At 43.1% G+C, this 13,252-nt stretch overlaps 1 protein-coding gene across 7 annotated transcripts in view; it reads left to right on the top strand.

Annotated features, from left to right (window-relative positions):
• The window catches only part of glceb (glucuronic acid epimerase b), a 124,974-nt gene that overhangs the window by 74,337 nt on the left and 37,385 nt on the right, over positions 1-13,252 (top strand). For all 7 annotated transcript variants that reach the window (XM_078530057.1, XM_078530052.1, XM_078530051.1 and 4 more), the window contains one exon: positions 8,384-9,009. In XM_078530057.1, coding sequence (XP_078386183.1) covers positions 8,397-9,009 — 613 coding nt within the window. In that variant the 5' untranslated portion in view covers positions 8,384-8,396. The remainder of the gene's footprint in view (positions 1-8,383; positions 9,010-13,252) is intronic.

Here is a 13,252-nt window from a genome sequence, read left to right as displayed (position 1 = left end):
CTTTACAAGTATTTACAAATAATTTGTAATGATATACCACAGGTTTCAACAAGAAACTTAACTTTATTATTACAGGGAGGTTTTCAGATGCTACATACTTGAACCAGGTCCTCGACAAGAAGCACCCCCCACCCCCACAATTACTCACGCTTAGGTTCATTGGTCGGGGCCACCAAGAACAATCACATGACCCCTGATGGGCAGTAGGAGAGGCTATACCTTCAGTTACTATAATAATACAACAATATAACACTGTGGATGCTGGAATCTGAAATAAAAACAGAAAGCTGGAAACTCTTAGTAGGTCAAGCAGCATCTATGGAGAGAGAAGTTCCCCTAGTTTCCGGATGCTGCCAGACCTGGTACAGCATTTTCTGTTTTTATTTTAGAAATTTCCAGGCCTATATAGAGCAATTCCACACCAGACAGTACACTTATCCACTGGGACATCACTGGAGCCTTTCATTCCATTGATGCTGCCAAATATTTTTATTTGCTACTGTAATTATAGCATTTAAATGTCATATGAAACTTCACCATTATACTTTTTTGAGAAAAAAATGCATAGATTACCTAAGGGCTTTAAACTGGTTCTGGAATGTTGTTTGCTACTGACGTCTTAAGTAGTTTAGTGGTTTTGTGTTTTTTATATATATAGTGCTTGAGTGAATAATTGCTTGGACAAGCAATAAAACCAACATCTGTTCCCATGGAATAAATAGATTTGTATGTGAAATCTGTGGAGGCCTATTTCGAATTGATTTTTCTTGTGGGGGGTTGGGGTGCAGGGAGAAATTGTTACTAATTTCTCCAAAATGAAGGTGTTGCTATATACTGCCTGATGATAATGGGAGTGTATTAATGTGAATTATTTTGTTTTCTTAAGTGATGCATTGGAGCCTTTGGTATGACACTGTTCCAGGCTAGCTAAGTGTTTTGTTATAATGTATGGTTTAATGAGCTCTCTTGACTGAGATTAGCTTTTTTGTGCACGTGTCTTGGGCTTTTACAGATCGGAATTGCTTCCTCGAAGGTTTTTGCAGTCAGCTTTGCTTTCTTGTCCATGAATGTGGCTTAAAACATCAGTAAGCCAAGTTTGCATTACAAAACCTGTGCATGGCTCTGAAAATTAAACTGTAGAAGTAGATCTAGGGGGCTTGGGTTCAAATGAGTAAAATGTAATTTTAGCACACACGTTAAGAAATTCTTCAGGAGGAATAAACTTCCAAATTGGAGAAATAGAAGCAAAAGCCTGAAATTATCAACAAAACAGCTGGAAGCTCCAGTAGGGTGACAGTAGGCTCTACCAGATAGATGAAATAGATTTGCTCATCTGTAATCTGTAGCCATACTGGGAGAAGGATCCAGTATTTATTTCTGTCAAGCAAGCTAGAGGCAGAGAACAGTTGGTCATTACCACCATCAGATATTCTAGCCAAGATATTTGACATAACAGGCTCTTATCTCTGTGGGTCGGCACCCCCAAAGGATAAGCTTTTTCTTCTGGTAACCAGTAATAACAAACTTTTTTAACACACATGAGAAAAGTAATTCATTCTTCATAAAGCTTTGTAATTTTGATTGCATGGTGCTTGTGGAGAGGAATGCATTCATACATACAATTGTTTGAAATAATTGATTGTATCTTTCTGAAGTGTTTGTAAAACAATTTATTGGTTCAATATCCCTTAACTCATTTTAAATGAAAGTTCAAGCAGCTTAGCTTGCTGATTATAGCTAGTTCCAATTCCAGTCTCTTGCAGACTTTCTCATTGCGAGTAATTAGACATTGAGAAAGAAAGGAACTCTTAAGTCCCACTCTTCACATAGCTGTGACCAAGCGATGGTAAGAATTCTTGCTTAGATAATGTGCATACCCCATTAAGACTTGTTTCTCCGGCCAATCAAAAACCCAAGAGACTATGGGTGGAATCGTCCCAGATTTGCACTAAGTGCGGTAGCTGGCGGGAAAAAGAACGTTTTACCCGCCGGCTGCAGTGGCAGCTTTTCCTGCGGTATTGTCTGAATCCTGCCTCATTAATCATGCATTCCTGGGAAGCATTCTGCTTCGATGGCAGGCAGGCTGTCATTCACCCGCCACGCCATCACCTCGCCACTTCCTCACGCCAGACACCCATATTTAAAGTGCAGCCACACGCACACCACTTAGTGCTTCCAGTTCAGTACAGCTGTACAGAAGACAAGGCCCTGAAAGGCAAGAATACTGCAGCCTCCTGATTTAGTGACGCATCCTTGGAACGCCTTTTGGATGCTGGGGAGGCTCACCATTGTGTTCTCTACCCCTGCTCTGGTTGCAGGAGGGGCAGCAACATCACCAATCCGGCTTGGGAGGCAGGGGCAGTGCTGGTCAGTGCCATTGCCCTGCAAAAGAGGACAGCCACCCAGTGCCAAAAGAGGATGAATGATCATCTCTGTTCCACCAGGGTAAGTCACTCTTCTCATCACACTCAACTCTCATACCAATCGCACGTTCACAGGGATCTCATTCACTGCCAGTTCAAGAGACATCACAGACACCTTTATTGTCCTCCTTCCATCCATGGCACCACTCACCACCCACACGCCAGGCATCCTTATCATCTGGCCAGGTGGGCGCCTGACTTACACTCTGTGTTCATGCAGGATAAGCTGACACAACAAGAGAGAGAGGTCACAGACTGGCGGAAGAATGCCTGACCTCAAGGTTCTAATGGACTTTGACAATAGAGTAATACCGCTGGCCAGTCAATGAAGATCTGGACCGTTCCTGTGATGACGGTGAGGTCAGTGGTACTCTACCAAGTGAGGATCCAGCAGTGCAGCATCCATCAGTCAACAATGCTGTGAAATGATGTGTCCTGTTTCACAGGCCAGTGCCATGCATTAATTATCTCTCTTGCTTTCGCAGGAACATCTGGGAAACAGCCGAGGGAGTCCACAACCCAGGTGCTTGACTCCAGCATCGCAGGCACCTTTGAAAAAGGAATCTGCTGAAACCCTCACTAAACATCCATCACAGCGCTCACCCACACCCTGCAACAGACTGAGACACCACCTCTGTGGTTAAAGTTCTAGAGTAGCCTTGGAGTCATAATCTGGTGACCACATCACACTGTTTGATCCACATCAGGCAGAGGCAAGAACTTCCCGGGTTTCCGGCACACTGAGGACTGCTGGAGGTCAGAAATCTGCTGATCCGAGTCAGATGAGAAGCCTCTAGACTCTGCCATACCTCAGTTGCTGGAGCTGCAATGGCAAGCTCAGGAACAACAGGAAGGGATGTCTGCCGCACTCCTCAAATTTCCAGGCACAATGGAAGAGTCCATCCACCTTCAGTCTCGCGTGATAGTGCCAGCATGCCAATGCGCCAAGATCAACACTGGTAGGATAGTGGCTGCCATGGAAACCTTGGTCCAGGACATCAGACTGAACTCCATTGCTGAGGCCATAGTTGGCCTCCAACAGTGTCAATGTGTGAGGGGTTGCGGGGCAGCTCAGTCTCGCTCCAGCTTCCCCTTCTCCTCAAGGAGTCAGCCAGAGCCCTTCAGGCACCCATAGGGAGGAAGACCAGCAGGTGCACACCCTGGGGCCATCCACCCAGGTGACTCGGAGTGTCTGGCCCATCCAAATCCCCTCCCTCTTTGACCCCCAAAAGCTCCAGGTCCACAGGCCCAGGAGGGTGTCACTGCTACTCAGCAGGACCCCAAAATCAGATTGGGGCCGTTCAGATCTCGGCCCTCCAGAGGACACCCATTAAGGTCATCACAGATGGGACGTAACAGTCAGCAGGCTGCCTCCACCTTTGCTGTGGATGTCAGGGGAGCACCAAGACGTAGCAGCAGGGTTAGGAAGGTTAAGAGACGTAGTTGTACAATCTGAGCACGGGTGTTAATCACATGTACACATCGTTCACTATTGTAAACAAACTCCCAAGAATAGCGCCTTGTTATGATGAGCAGTATTCTTGTCACTCAGATGTGAAACCTTGGTTCCTACACAAGATAAAGGCAGCTGTCTCAGTCCAGGGCCTCTTCCCTGTGCAGTGCATAACCTTCAGACCAAAGTGATGGTCCGGCTTCACACTCACTGGATACGTTAGTGGTGTCTGCACCTTGATGGTGCTTGTCATTGCTGCCAGAATGTCATGGGCAGACGTCAGAGTTCCATCATTCTGTATGCATGCACTCAACATCTTTTTGAGGTGGGGCTGAGCCCCCATCTCTTCATCTATGACCAGTGACAGTGTGCTCCTGAAGGGGTCAGGTGCTGAAGGCAGACAAAGGATCAGGTATATTTGAAGCTTCACGGCTGCGTCTCCATGATAGGACCCTGGACACAGAGTACAAGCAAGCTGCCCTCAGCCAGACAGGAGTCAAACATTCACAGAGGCTATGTGAAGATCTATGGAGCATCCTCACTGCATGTTGTCATCCTCCTGGAATCGAACAACTATTAGGGCCTCTGCTGCGTCTCCACGACAGGATCCTTATCACAGAGGGTATATGCGCTGCCATAAGCAAGACTGGAGTTAAATGTTCACAGATGAAATATAAGGATCTATGATGTCTCACTGCATGTTGTCATCATCCTACACTAATCTAGCAGCTGTGAGGGCCTCCCGAGCATGCATGCCTCGTTTGGCTAGTGTAATGCCCTCATCGCCAGCATCCTCGCCTTCGAGAACCTCCTCACCCTCATCCCATGCGATGTACTCATTTGGAGGAGGCATCCAGCTCCTCCATTAGCTCCTCCATTTCCTCCTCAGCTAGTTCGTCTTCCTGTTGCAACACCAGGTTGTGAAGGGCGCAGCAAGTGACAACAATGCTTGACATCCTCTGTGGACTGTATTGCAGGGCTCCACCAGATAGGTCCAGGCACCGGAATCTCATTTTCAACATTCCGGTGGTTTGCTTCACCAAGGTGCAAGTTGTAGCATAAGCCTCATTGTAACGTCCCCCTGCTGCACTCCTGAGGCCTCCGCACAGGTGTCATCAGCCTTGTCCTCTGTGGGTAGCCCCTTGTCCCCGAGGAGCCAACTCTGCTGCCTCTCTGGATCCTGGGAGATGCCAGGGATGTGAGACCTACTGAGAATGTAGGAGTTGTGCACACTCCCTGAGAGCTGTGTGCAGACATGCAGGGTTCATTTGTGGTGGTCACACACCAGTTGAATATTCAGCGAGTGGAAGCCCTTGCGATTGACATAGTTGACCACGTGTTGCTACAGAGATCTGAGTGCCACGTGAGCACAGCCGGTGGCACACTGCAGCTGTGGTCCGGCTTCACACTCACTGGACACGTTAGTGATGCCTGCATGCTCACCTCAATAGTGCTTGTCATTGTTGCCAGAATGTCATGGGCCGGCGTCAGAGTTTCGTCATTCTGTGTGAAACCTGAGATCTGGGCAAATCTAAGCGTTCTTGCATCCTGTCTTTCCTGGTCCTTGGCAAAATGCACAAAGTTGTGTGCCTTTGCAAAGATGGCTGACCCCGGTGGGTGGAGGCTTGCGATATCCCACAGAGGCCACTTGTGGAGCCCTGAAGGGAGCATATAAATTGAGTGCTGCGTTCACTTCATGACCATTGGCAGTGGATGCACTCCATATCCCCGTGGCACCAAATCCTGCAGCAGGTGGAAAATGTGACCAACCAGTTCCCTAAACATGCGCAGTCTTCAGTGACACTAGTTCTCGGTCATCTGCAGGAATGAAAGGTGGTGAGTATAGACCCTGGGTCTCACTAGGAGCCGGCCCAGAGACGGCTCGCTGTGGCTCTTCAGCGGCATGTATGGGGACCCCAGTTGCCTCTTATTCCTCAGGTGCTGCTCCTCACTCAAGCAGAGTGCTGCCCTTGCACTACCCCCAACCCCCAACTCACCTCAACTGCAGTGCAGCCCTTGCCCCGGCACTCCATTGTCAGCCAACCAGGAGAAAGCGACTTGTCTGTGCCTTCACCTCAACCCTCGAGTGCCTCGCAATGTTACTGTGCACTCACCTCTGAGGTCCCCTCGAAGTGCAGCTCATCAGGTGCATGCCTTATGAATGTGATTGTGAAACAATGCTTGGATGATTCGTGGGACAGTGTGGGGATGATCCCAACGAGCTGGGCTTATAATGACATGCAGATGTATTATAACAAAAGTCCCCAATGTCCGGCAGTGAGAAACGCGGCTTGCCATTGACCGATGGAGCAGCAATTGCAAATGTGTTTCATGATGATGTGAAACCAATTTTTGGCCTTCCTGCCATATTGTCTGCTCACATCCACCATAACGCTTGCCACCAACAGGAGTGGACAATTCCGCCCTATGTAATTAACCAGCTACAAATGCTTAGGAAGAAATATTAATAGCTTTGATTTTAAAAAGAAAATTAGATGTCTAATCTATCAAAGCTGAATAAACCTGCTTTATTGTTTGTAAGAAGTAAATGACTCAAAACGATAAAGCAGGTTTACTCAGCTTTGATAGATCAGACACCTAATTTTCTGTTGTATTGTTTTTTTATGCTAAATGTAACACTATCATATGAAGTACAATTTGCCATTTTACTCCCATTTTTGAACCATTGCCTCTTCGCAGGGCTACGGTTTCCTGCGCACTGGTTGCCCTCTGATACCTTGCACAAGTTACCTTTTAATTAATCTGTGCCAGATACTTGGTAGCAAAAGACTTTACTGCCAGCCTAATCCTATCTATTTTTTTCCCTCCACGTGTCTTTTTTTCTCCGGTGTTCATAAGGACATATTTCCAATAGGAGGCACTGGACCGCAATTGAAAAATGCTGATTATTTCTAATCTGTAACCTTGGGGCACTGAGGCCAACTGTGGCACCCCATCACAACATTAGCTGAGATGAGCAACGTAGATTGCTGATCAAAGTTGGGTCTTTCCTATTTGTTCCTAAGCTTCTAAAGCAAAATTTTGATGCTTATACATTGAAGTTCTGTGTCACTGATTTTTACAAACAACTCCTGGTGGATATGGCAGCATTGTGTACCAAAGTACTGTACATGTTCCTACCAGTTTTAAGTTTTTATTTACTGAATACAAGTGCTCCGTGATCATTTCTTCTGAAGTAGGGGTGGTGTAAGCTGATAAAATTGTGATGGTTCTCATCAAGAACCCTGTTTTTATGCAGGGATTTGTATATGTTTAAACCCAGTGTCTTGTAGAGATAATTACAGGCTTTAATCACAGTTAGCAGAAACCATTCAAATCCATGCTTTTGTAATTCAAATTGTGGCATTCAGATATTTGAAGAAACTGTATCAGTATTGTTAGCAGCCATAATTTGCATGTTTTGTGGCCTTTGAGGAAGAACACTTGATCAGGTTCTGGGAAGAATAATTGATGGCTGTCTACTACTTTGGTTTGAATTGTCAAAATCTGTGTGTTGTATATGTTGAAGCTGCTTCAAGGTAATATTTGACAAATTACCTACAGTAGAATTACCCTCCTGTCTGTCTGGCGTGTACATATTGTATATAATTATGCAAGATTTTAGGTTATTTAAACACACCAAGCTTTAAGTGTCCAACATGAAGTAAGATTTACAGATTCACAGAATGATTACAGCACAGAAGAAGCTGTTCGGATTGTCATCTCTGAGCAATGCACCTAGTGCCATTCCCCGCTCTAGTTGAGGCTGAACCGGTATTTTATACAATTCCAACATAACCTCATCAATATTTATCCCAGTTCCTTGTGAACGTGAGGATATGATGCAGATCACTCACATAATTTGGTAGTCTTGCAAAAGATTCCAGAAGGATGGCGATGGGGATAAAAAGGAGGAAATTCCTCAGCGGGTGGAAGACAGGTTGATCTGAGGTAAGTCGTTGGGGCGAGGTAAAAAAAAATGTTAGTACAAACACAGTACCATACTTCATGTGGGAATTCGTAAAATGGAAGAAATATTCCCGACCCCACCAAACACTGACATCTGTTGCATTGGGCGCGAGATGTCACCGCAACCCTCAGTTATCTCCTGGTAAGGTGATTAGGCTGCCATCTTACCAGCGCTTTTTGAAAGTTGATGCAGAAATGTGACTCTTCATCATTTGGTTTGGGTCCATTGCTGATTGTCTGTTTTCCATGGAGCTGTGGTATGGTGTTAACCATCAAGTTCATGCAGTAATATTGTGTTTCTGTGCCCAGCTTCTGGAAATGTAGAGACGATTTTGTAATGAACACTCAAATTATTGTAGTATCTTATCCTTTTAAGGAAGCACTGCCTCCAGATTACTGTAATTTTGAAAGCATATCTTGCATACTAAAGTTCTAACACTTCTTGATGGATCCTTTTGTAATAAAGAAGTTATTAAATTCTGAAACACTATAGGCTGATACTGGATTAGTTGATTGTATTTTGTTTTGTTTTATATAGGTATGATGTGAATATGCGGTGCTTGGCAGCTCGAGTTAACTACAAGACTCTTATTATCATCTGTGCTCTCTTTACATTGGTCACTGTACTTTTGTGGAACAAGTGCTCCAGTGACAAGGCAATCCAATTTCCAAGAGACCTGGGCCATTTGGAGGACCTGTTCAGAGAAGGAGGTTTGGAAAAGCAGGGAGTTGACTCTGAAGGTAACAATGATGTAAATAGCCTTTTACAAGTGGGAAAGTCCCTACCAAAACAACCGTCAGCAGATGCATCCCATCAGGAACAGCAGAAAGCTCCGCCTGTAGCCAATCTTCTAAATAACAATGCCAACAAACTGTTGGGTCTTAAATATGAGGAGATGGATTGCTTAATAAATGATGACTATACTATAAAAGGACGGAAGGAAGGCAATGAAGTTTATCTGCCTTTCACCTGGATTGAAAAATATTTTGATGTTTATGGAAAGATTGCCCAGTATGACGGCTATGACAGATTTGAGTTTTCCCACAGTTATTCAAAAGTATATACCCCGCGGGGCACTTACCGGCCAGATGGGGTATTCATGTCCTTTGAAGGCTACAATGTGGAAGTTCGAGACCGTGTGAAGTGCATCAGCGGCATTGAAGGTTGGTCTTGCTATACAAAATTTTTTACACTAACCTTTCTTCTCCTTCCCCACCCTGAATAGGAATTGCACTCATTTTGTCATCAACATTATGCCTCCAGTTCAGAGTGCTCTTCAGTATATATTAAAAAAGGAACATTTTTTTGTATAATCCTAGCTTGTTCAAGAAGCTGACCACCTCTAATTTTTTAAACCTCGTGTTTTACCACCTCTGGATTACTGTGTATAGTTTTGGTCTCCTTAAGAAAGGATGTAATTGTATTAGAAGCAGTTCAGAGAAGGCACACTCGACTGATTCCTGGGATGAAGGGGTTATTTTGTGAGTTGAACAGGTTGGGCCTATTCCATTTGAGTTTTGAAGAATGAGAAGTGTTCTTGTAAGATCCTGAGGGGACTTCACAGGGTGGATGCTGAACAAGTTTTCCCTTGTTGCAGAGACTGGAACTAGGGGATACAGTTTAATGGGATACAGTCCCATTTAAGACTGAGCTGAGGAAAAATTTTATCTCTGGGGTTCGTTAGCCTGTGGAATTCTCTTACCCAGAGAGCAATAGAGTCTGGGTCATTGAATATATTCAAAGCTGAGTTAGATTTTTGACCGACAAGGGAACTACGGGTTATTGAGGACAGACAGGAAAGTGGAGGTGAGGCCACAATCAGACCGCCCATGATCTTATTGAATGGCAGAGCAGGCTCAAGGGGCTGAATGGCCTACTCTTAATCCTTGTATTCTTGTGTCTTTGTGCAGATGGGGAAAAGAATTCCACCCACTTGCTATTTTCTTAAAACATTGAATTTTTTCATGCACGCAGAATCATGGTGTTGGAAGTAAACTTCATGTTGACATACTTTGTACTTCATGTAATTGTCTTTTCAAAATTATAGAATTTTAAATGTTCTAGCTGTCAATTCCAGCTCCAGTGCTTTGCTTTTTTTTATAAAAATTTGAACATTTGTAAGTTTGCAGTTGGTGTTGTATCTGAGTATAGCTTCAAAAGGCTTCCTTATGATGTGGTTACATTTATGAATAAATTCTATGTATGGCTCTGATTTATTTTTTGACAATACATGATGACTTGTGTGGTCAGGAGAATGGTTTTTTTATTCATGTGATGTGGACGTCGCTAGCTGGGCCAGCATTTATTGCCCACCCATAATTGCCCTTGAGAAGCCGGTGGTGAACTGCCTTCTTGAACCACTGCAGCCCATGTGGTGTAGGTATACAAATATAATAATGGATGGCTGGAATGTATTGGAAGTGTCTAACAGAGTTTGGAGCTCAAGAAAAGAAAGGACTTGCAAACTGTTTTGTATCCAACAAAGTATTTTTGAAGTGTAGTCAGGTGTTGTAATGTAGGAAAACAGTCAATTTGTGAAGCCTCTAAAATGATGCTCATATATAATATCAATATCTTAATCATAAGATTGGAATGTAATGCTTCCAGGCACTTGACATTTTGATAGAGTTTATGATTTGATTTAGAGGTAAAAAAAGTCTTTATGTAATAGAACAGAAAATGATTGTTGGCCTAAGTTACTCATGAGTGAAATCCTCCAACAAAATGTTTACACTTGAACAATACAAATATTGTGATGAATGTACTTGTAAATGACAGGAAGAAAATGCATATTTTCATTACAATAAAGCTGTAACTAAATTTTTGTGGAAGTTATTCTCTGTATGATCTTCGTGGATCAAATCACCTGGCTAGCCTCACCCATTTCCCCCATTCCACTATGATTTTCTTCCCTCGTTTTCTAAAGATGTTAAGACTTTGTTGGGGTGTAGTGCTACAGATGCCCTCCAAGACCTTATCCAAATGGCCATTATTCATGCATGAGCCTTGGCAGCAATTGTCAACAGGCTATTCTGCTTAGTGGGACCCCGTAGGCTAGTATGATCCAGCCCTCTTCTCCAACTCCACATGTACGCTTCCAGGAAGGATCTCTGGATTGGAAGAATAAGGAACTGGAATCCTAGCCAATACACACCATTTAATCCAAGAGTACTTGGGTTTACTGTAATTGTTCTTACTTCTTCCCTGGTCTGGATAAATGTAGTAAGCCATTAGTTAGTTATTTTTTAGGCTTACAATGTTTATATTTCCACAAGACAAATATCTGCAAATGCACAGAAGTTTATTTTTTGTGCACAAATTCAGAAAACCCCAATATCTGATTTCTATATCTAAAATAATCAAACTCCTAATGGCAGTCCACCTGAAATAATTTTAACCCTACCTACCCATTGGAAACTAGGCAGTTGGACAGTTAATTTCACCCAGATTCCTTTCTTGTTGGAAAGCTGCCAGGAACCACTGTTTAGAATTTTAACCTCTACTGAGCAGCCGAATAGGACACCTGCCCATTGCTGGCAGGGTCCTTCTTTACATATGCATATCAGGGCCTGATGACTTTGGGTAAAAGCAAAATACTGCAGATGCTGGAAATCTGAAACAAAAACAAAAATAGCTGGAAAAACTCAGGTCTAACTGCATCTGCGGAGAGGAATACAGTTAATGTTTCGAGTTCGTATGACTCTTCATCTGATGAAGAGTCATACTGACTCAAAACATTAACCATATTCCTCTCCACAGATGCTGTGACAACTTTGGGACCTGACTATAATTTTAATTGGTGACCTGAAATGGGAAGCTGCTGTGGCTTCCCTGTTAGATGAAAACAGCAGGAAGAGAATCCAGGGCCAGAAGATCCCCAAACATTTGAAGGTTTTTTTAAACTTTCTATTTGGAGTAAGGAGGAGCAGGATGTTCAGGATTCCTCCTTCCTGATTGCACAACAGCCCTTCTATCAACAGGCAGCCACCACACTATGTAATTACTGCCACATTCTATCCAGAATGAGTGAGAAGTTATTCAGTGGGATTTAAATGAGGTCCAGGAGTTAAAATAGCCTGGACCTTGAAGCAACAGGTGAGTTTCCAACTTGCCTCTCCACCCATCCAAGTTAAAGTGAGTGCTTTGATCTGATACCCTGATAAACTTGCAGCTAATCAATCTTGGTGGGGACCTGTTTATCTCTGCAGGGAAAAATATCACCCTGAGTGTCCATACCTATCTGTTGTCCCAATGCATGGTTCACTCGTTTTAAAATGCAACCAGTAAAGGACAGGAATTAAGTTCAGTTACAGTTGGAACTGATAAGGGTCTCGATCCAAAAAGTGAACCAACCTGTATTTTCTATTTTCCAATGTCAACTGAACTGTATCTCCAGCATTTTCTGACTTACTTCAAAAAGCGTTTATCTGTTCCCATTCCCCAAAAGCTTATGTAACTCTAAATTATACTGTGCCTTGTGACCCTCGGCATAGATCTGAGTTATAGGGTATTGAGAACCATTGCAGTGAATGGAAATATTGAAACTTGCCATGGAAACAGAAGTTTTCCCTAGTGGTCTGTGATTAAAACTTCAGGCTATATTTTACATTGATTAACCTGACCATTTTGTTGATAGAATCATGCAGCAACTGAAGAAAAATGGTTAATACTTTTAAACAAAATACTACTTGCTAGCAAGTAATAGAGATTCTTGAAGTCTGTGTGAAAGAAGATAAATGTAAAGGGCATTGAGACTGTCCAAGCCCTGGAGGCAAATGGCAAATAGACAAGGGTTTTGAAGACTGGGAAGGACATTTAGAAGGCAGTTGGCTATTCTCATAGAGAAAATATTCTGCACTGATAAATTTCTGCATAAAGGGAAGTGAGGAATATAGCAGCTATGTATTTTAAAGAGGGAAAACAAATCTGACCCAAACAATTGCATGCCTATTATCTATCTTATACAATAATGGTTATGCTATGGGGACTGTTGCTTGGTGGGTGTTCTGGAGGAGCACTCATGAAACATAGCTTGATAAATAGTTTGGATTTAGAAGGGGGATATTTGTTCCCGGCAAACTTTATTTAAGGCCATTACAAATGAGGTAGGTAGCATAATTCCCTATGATGTAATTTATTTGGGAATTCCCAAAAGCTTTTAACTAAATTCCCAATGAAAGACTCTTAATTACACAGAGTGACAGGAATCCTGTATAGGACATGAAACCAAAATAAGTTGATTTTTAAAAAAAAATTAGGAGATCAAGTACTCATAAAATGGAATAATTAATTGTGTGAGAGCTGTTGAGTCTTAGAGCCATCAGTGCTTAGAGCACTGCTTTTGATCTAAATTCATGACTTTGATACTGACACCAACAGAAATCTGTCAAAGATGCTGACGCCACT

Source organism: Cetorhinus maximus, chromosome 26 (assembly GCF_964194155.1).
Source record: "Cetorhinus maximus chromosome 26, sCetMax3.hap1.1, whole genome shotgun sequence".
In the NCBI taxonomy this organism is placed as follows: Eukaryota; Metazoa; Chordata; class Chondrichthyes; order Lamniformes; family Cetorhinidae; genus Cetorhinus; species Cetorhinus maximus.
Note: the sequence above shows the minus strand (reverse complement) of the source record. Positions and strands in the feature narration are given on the sequence as shown.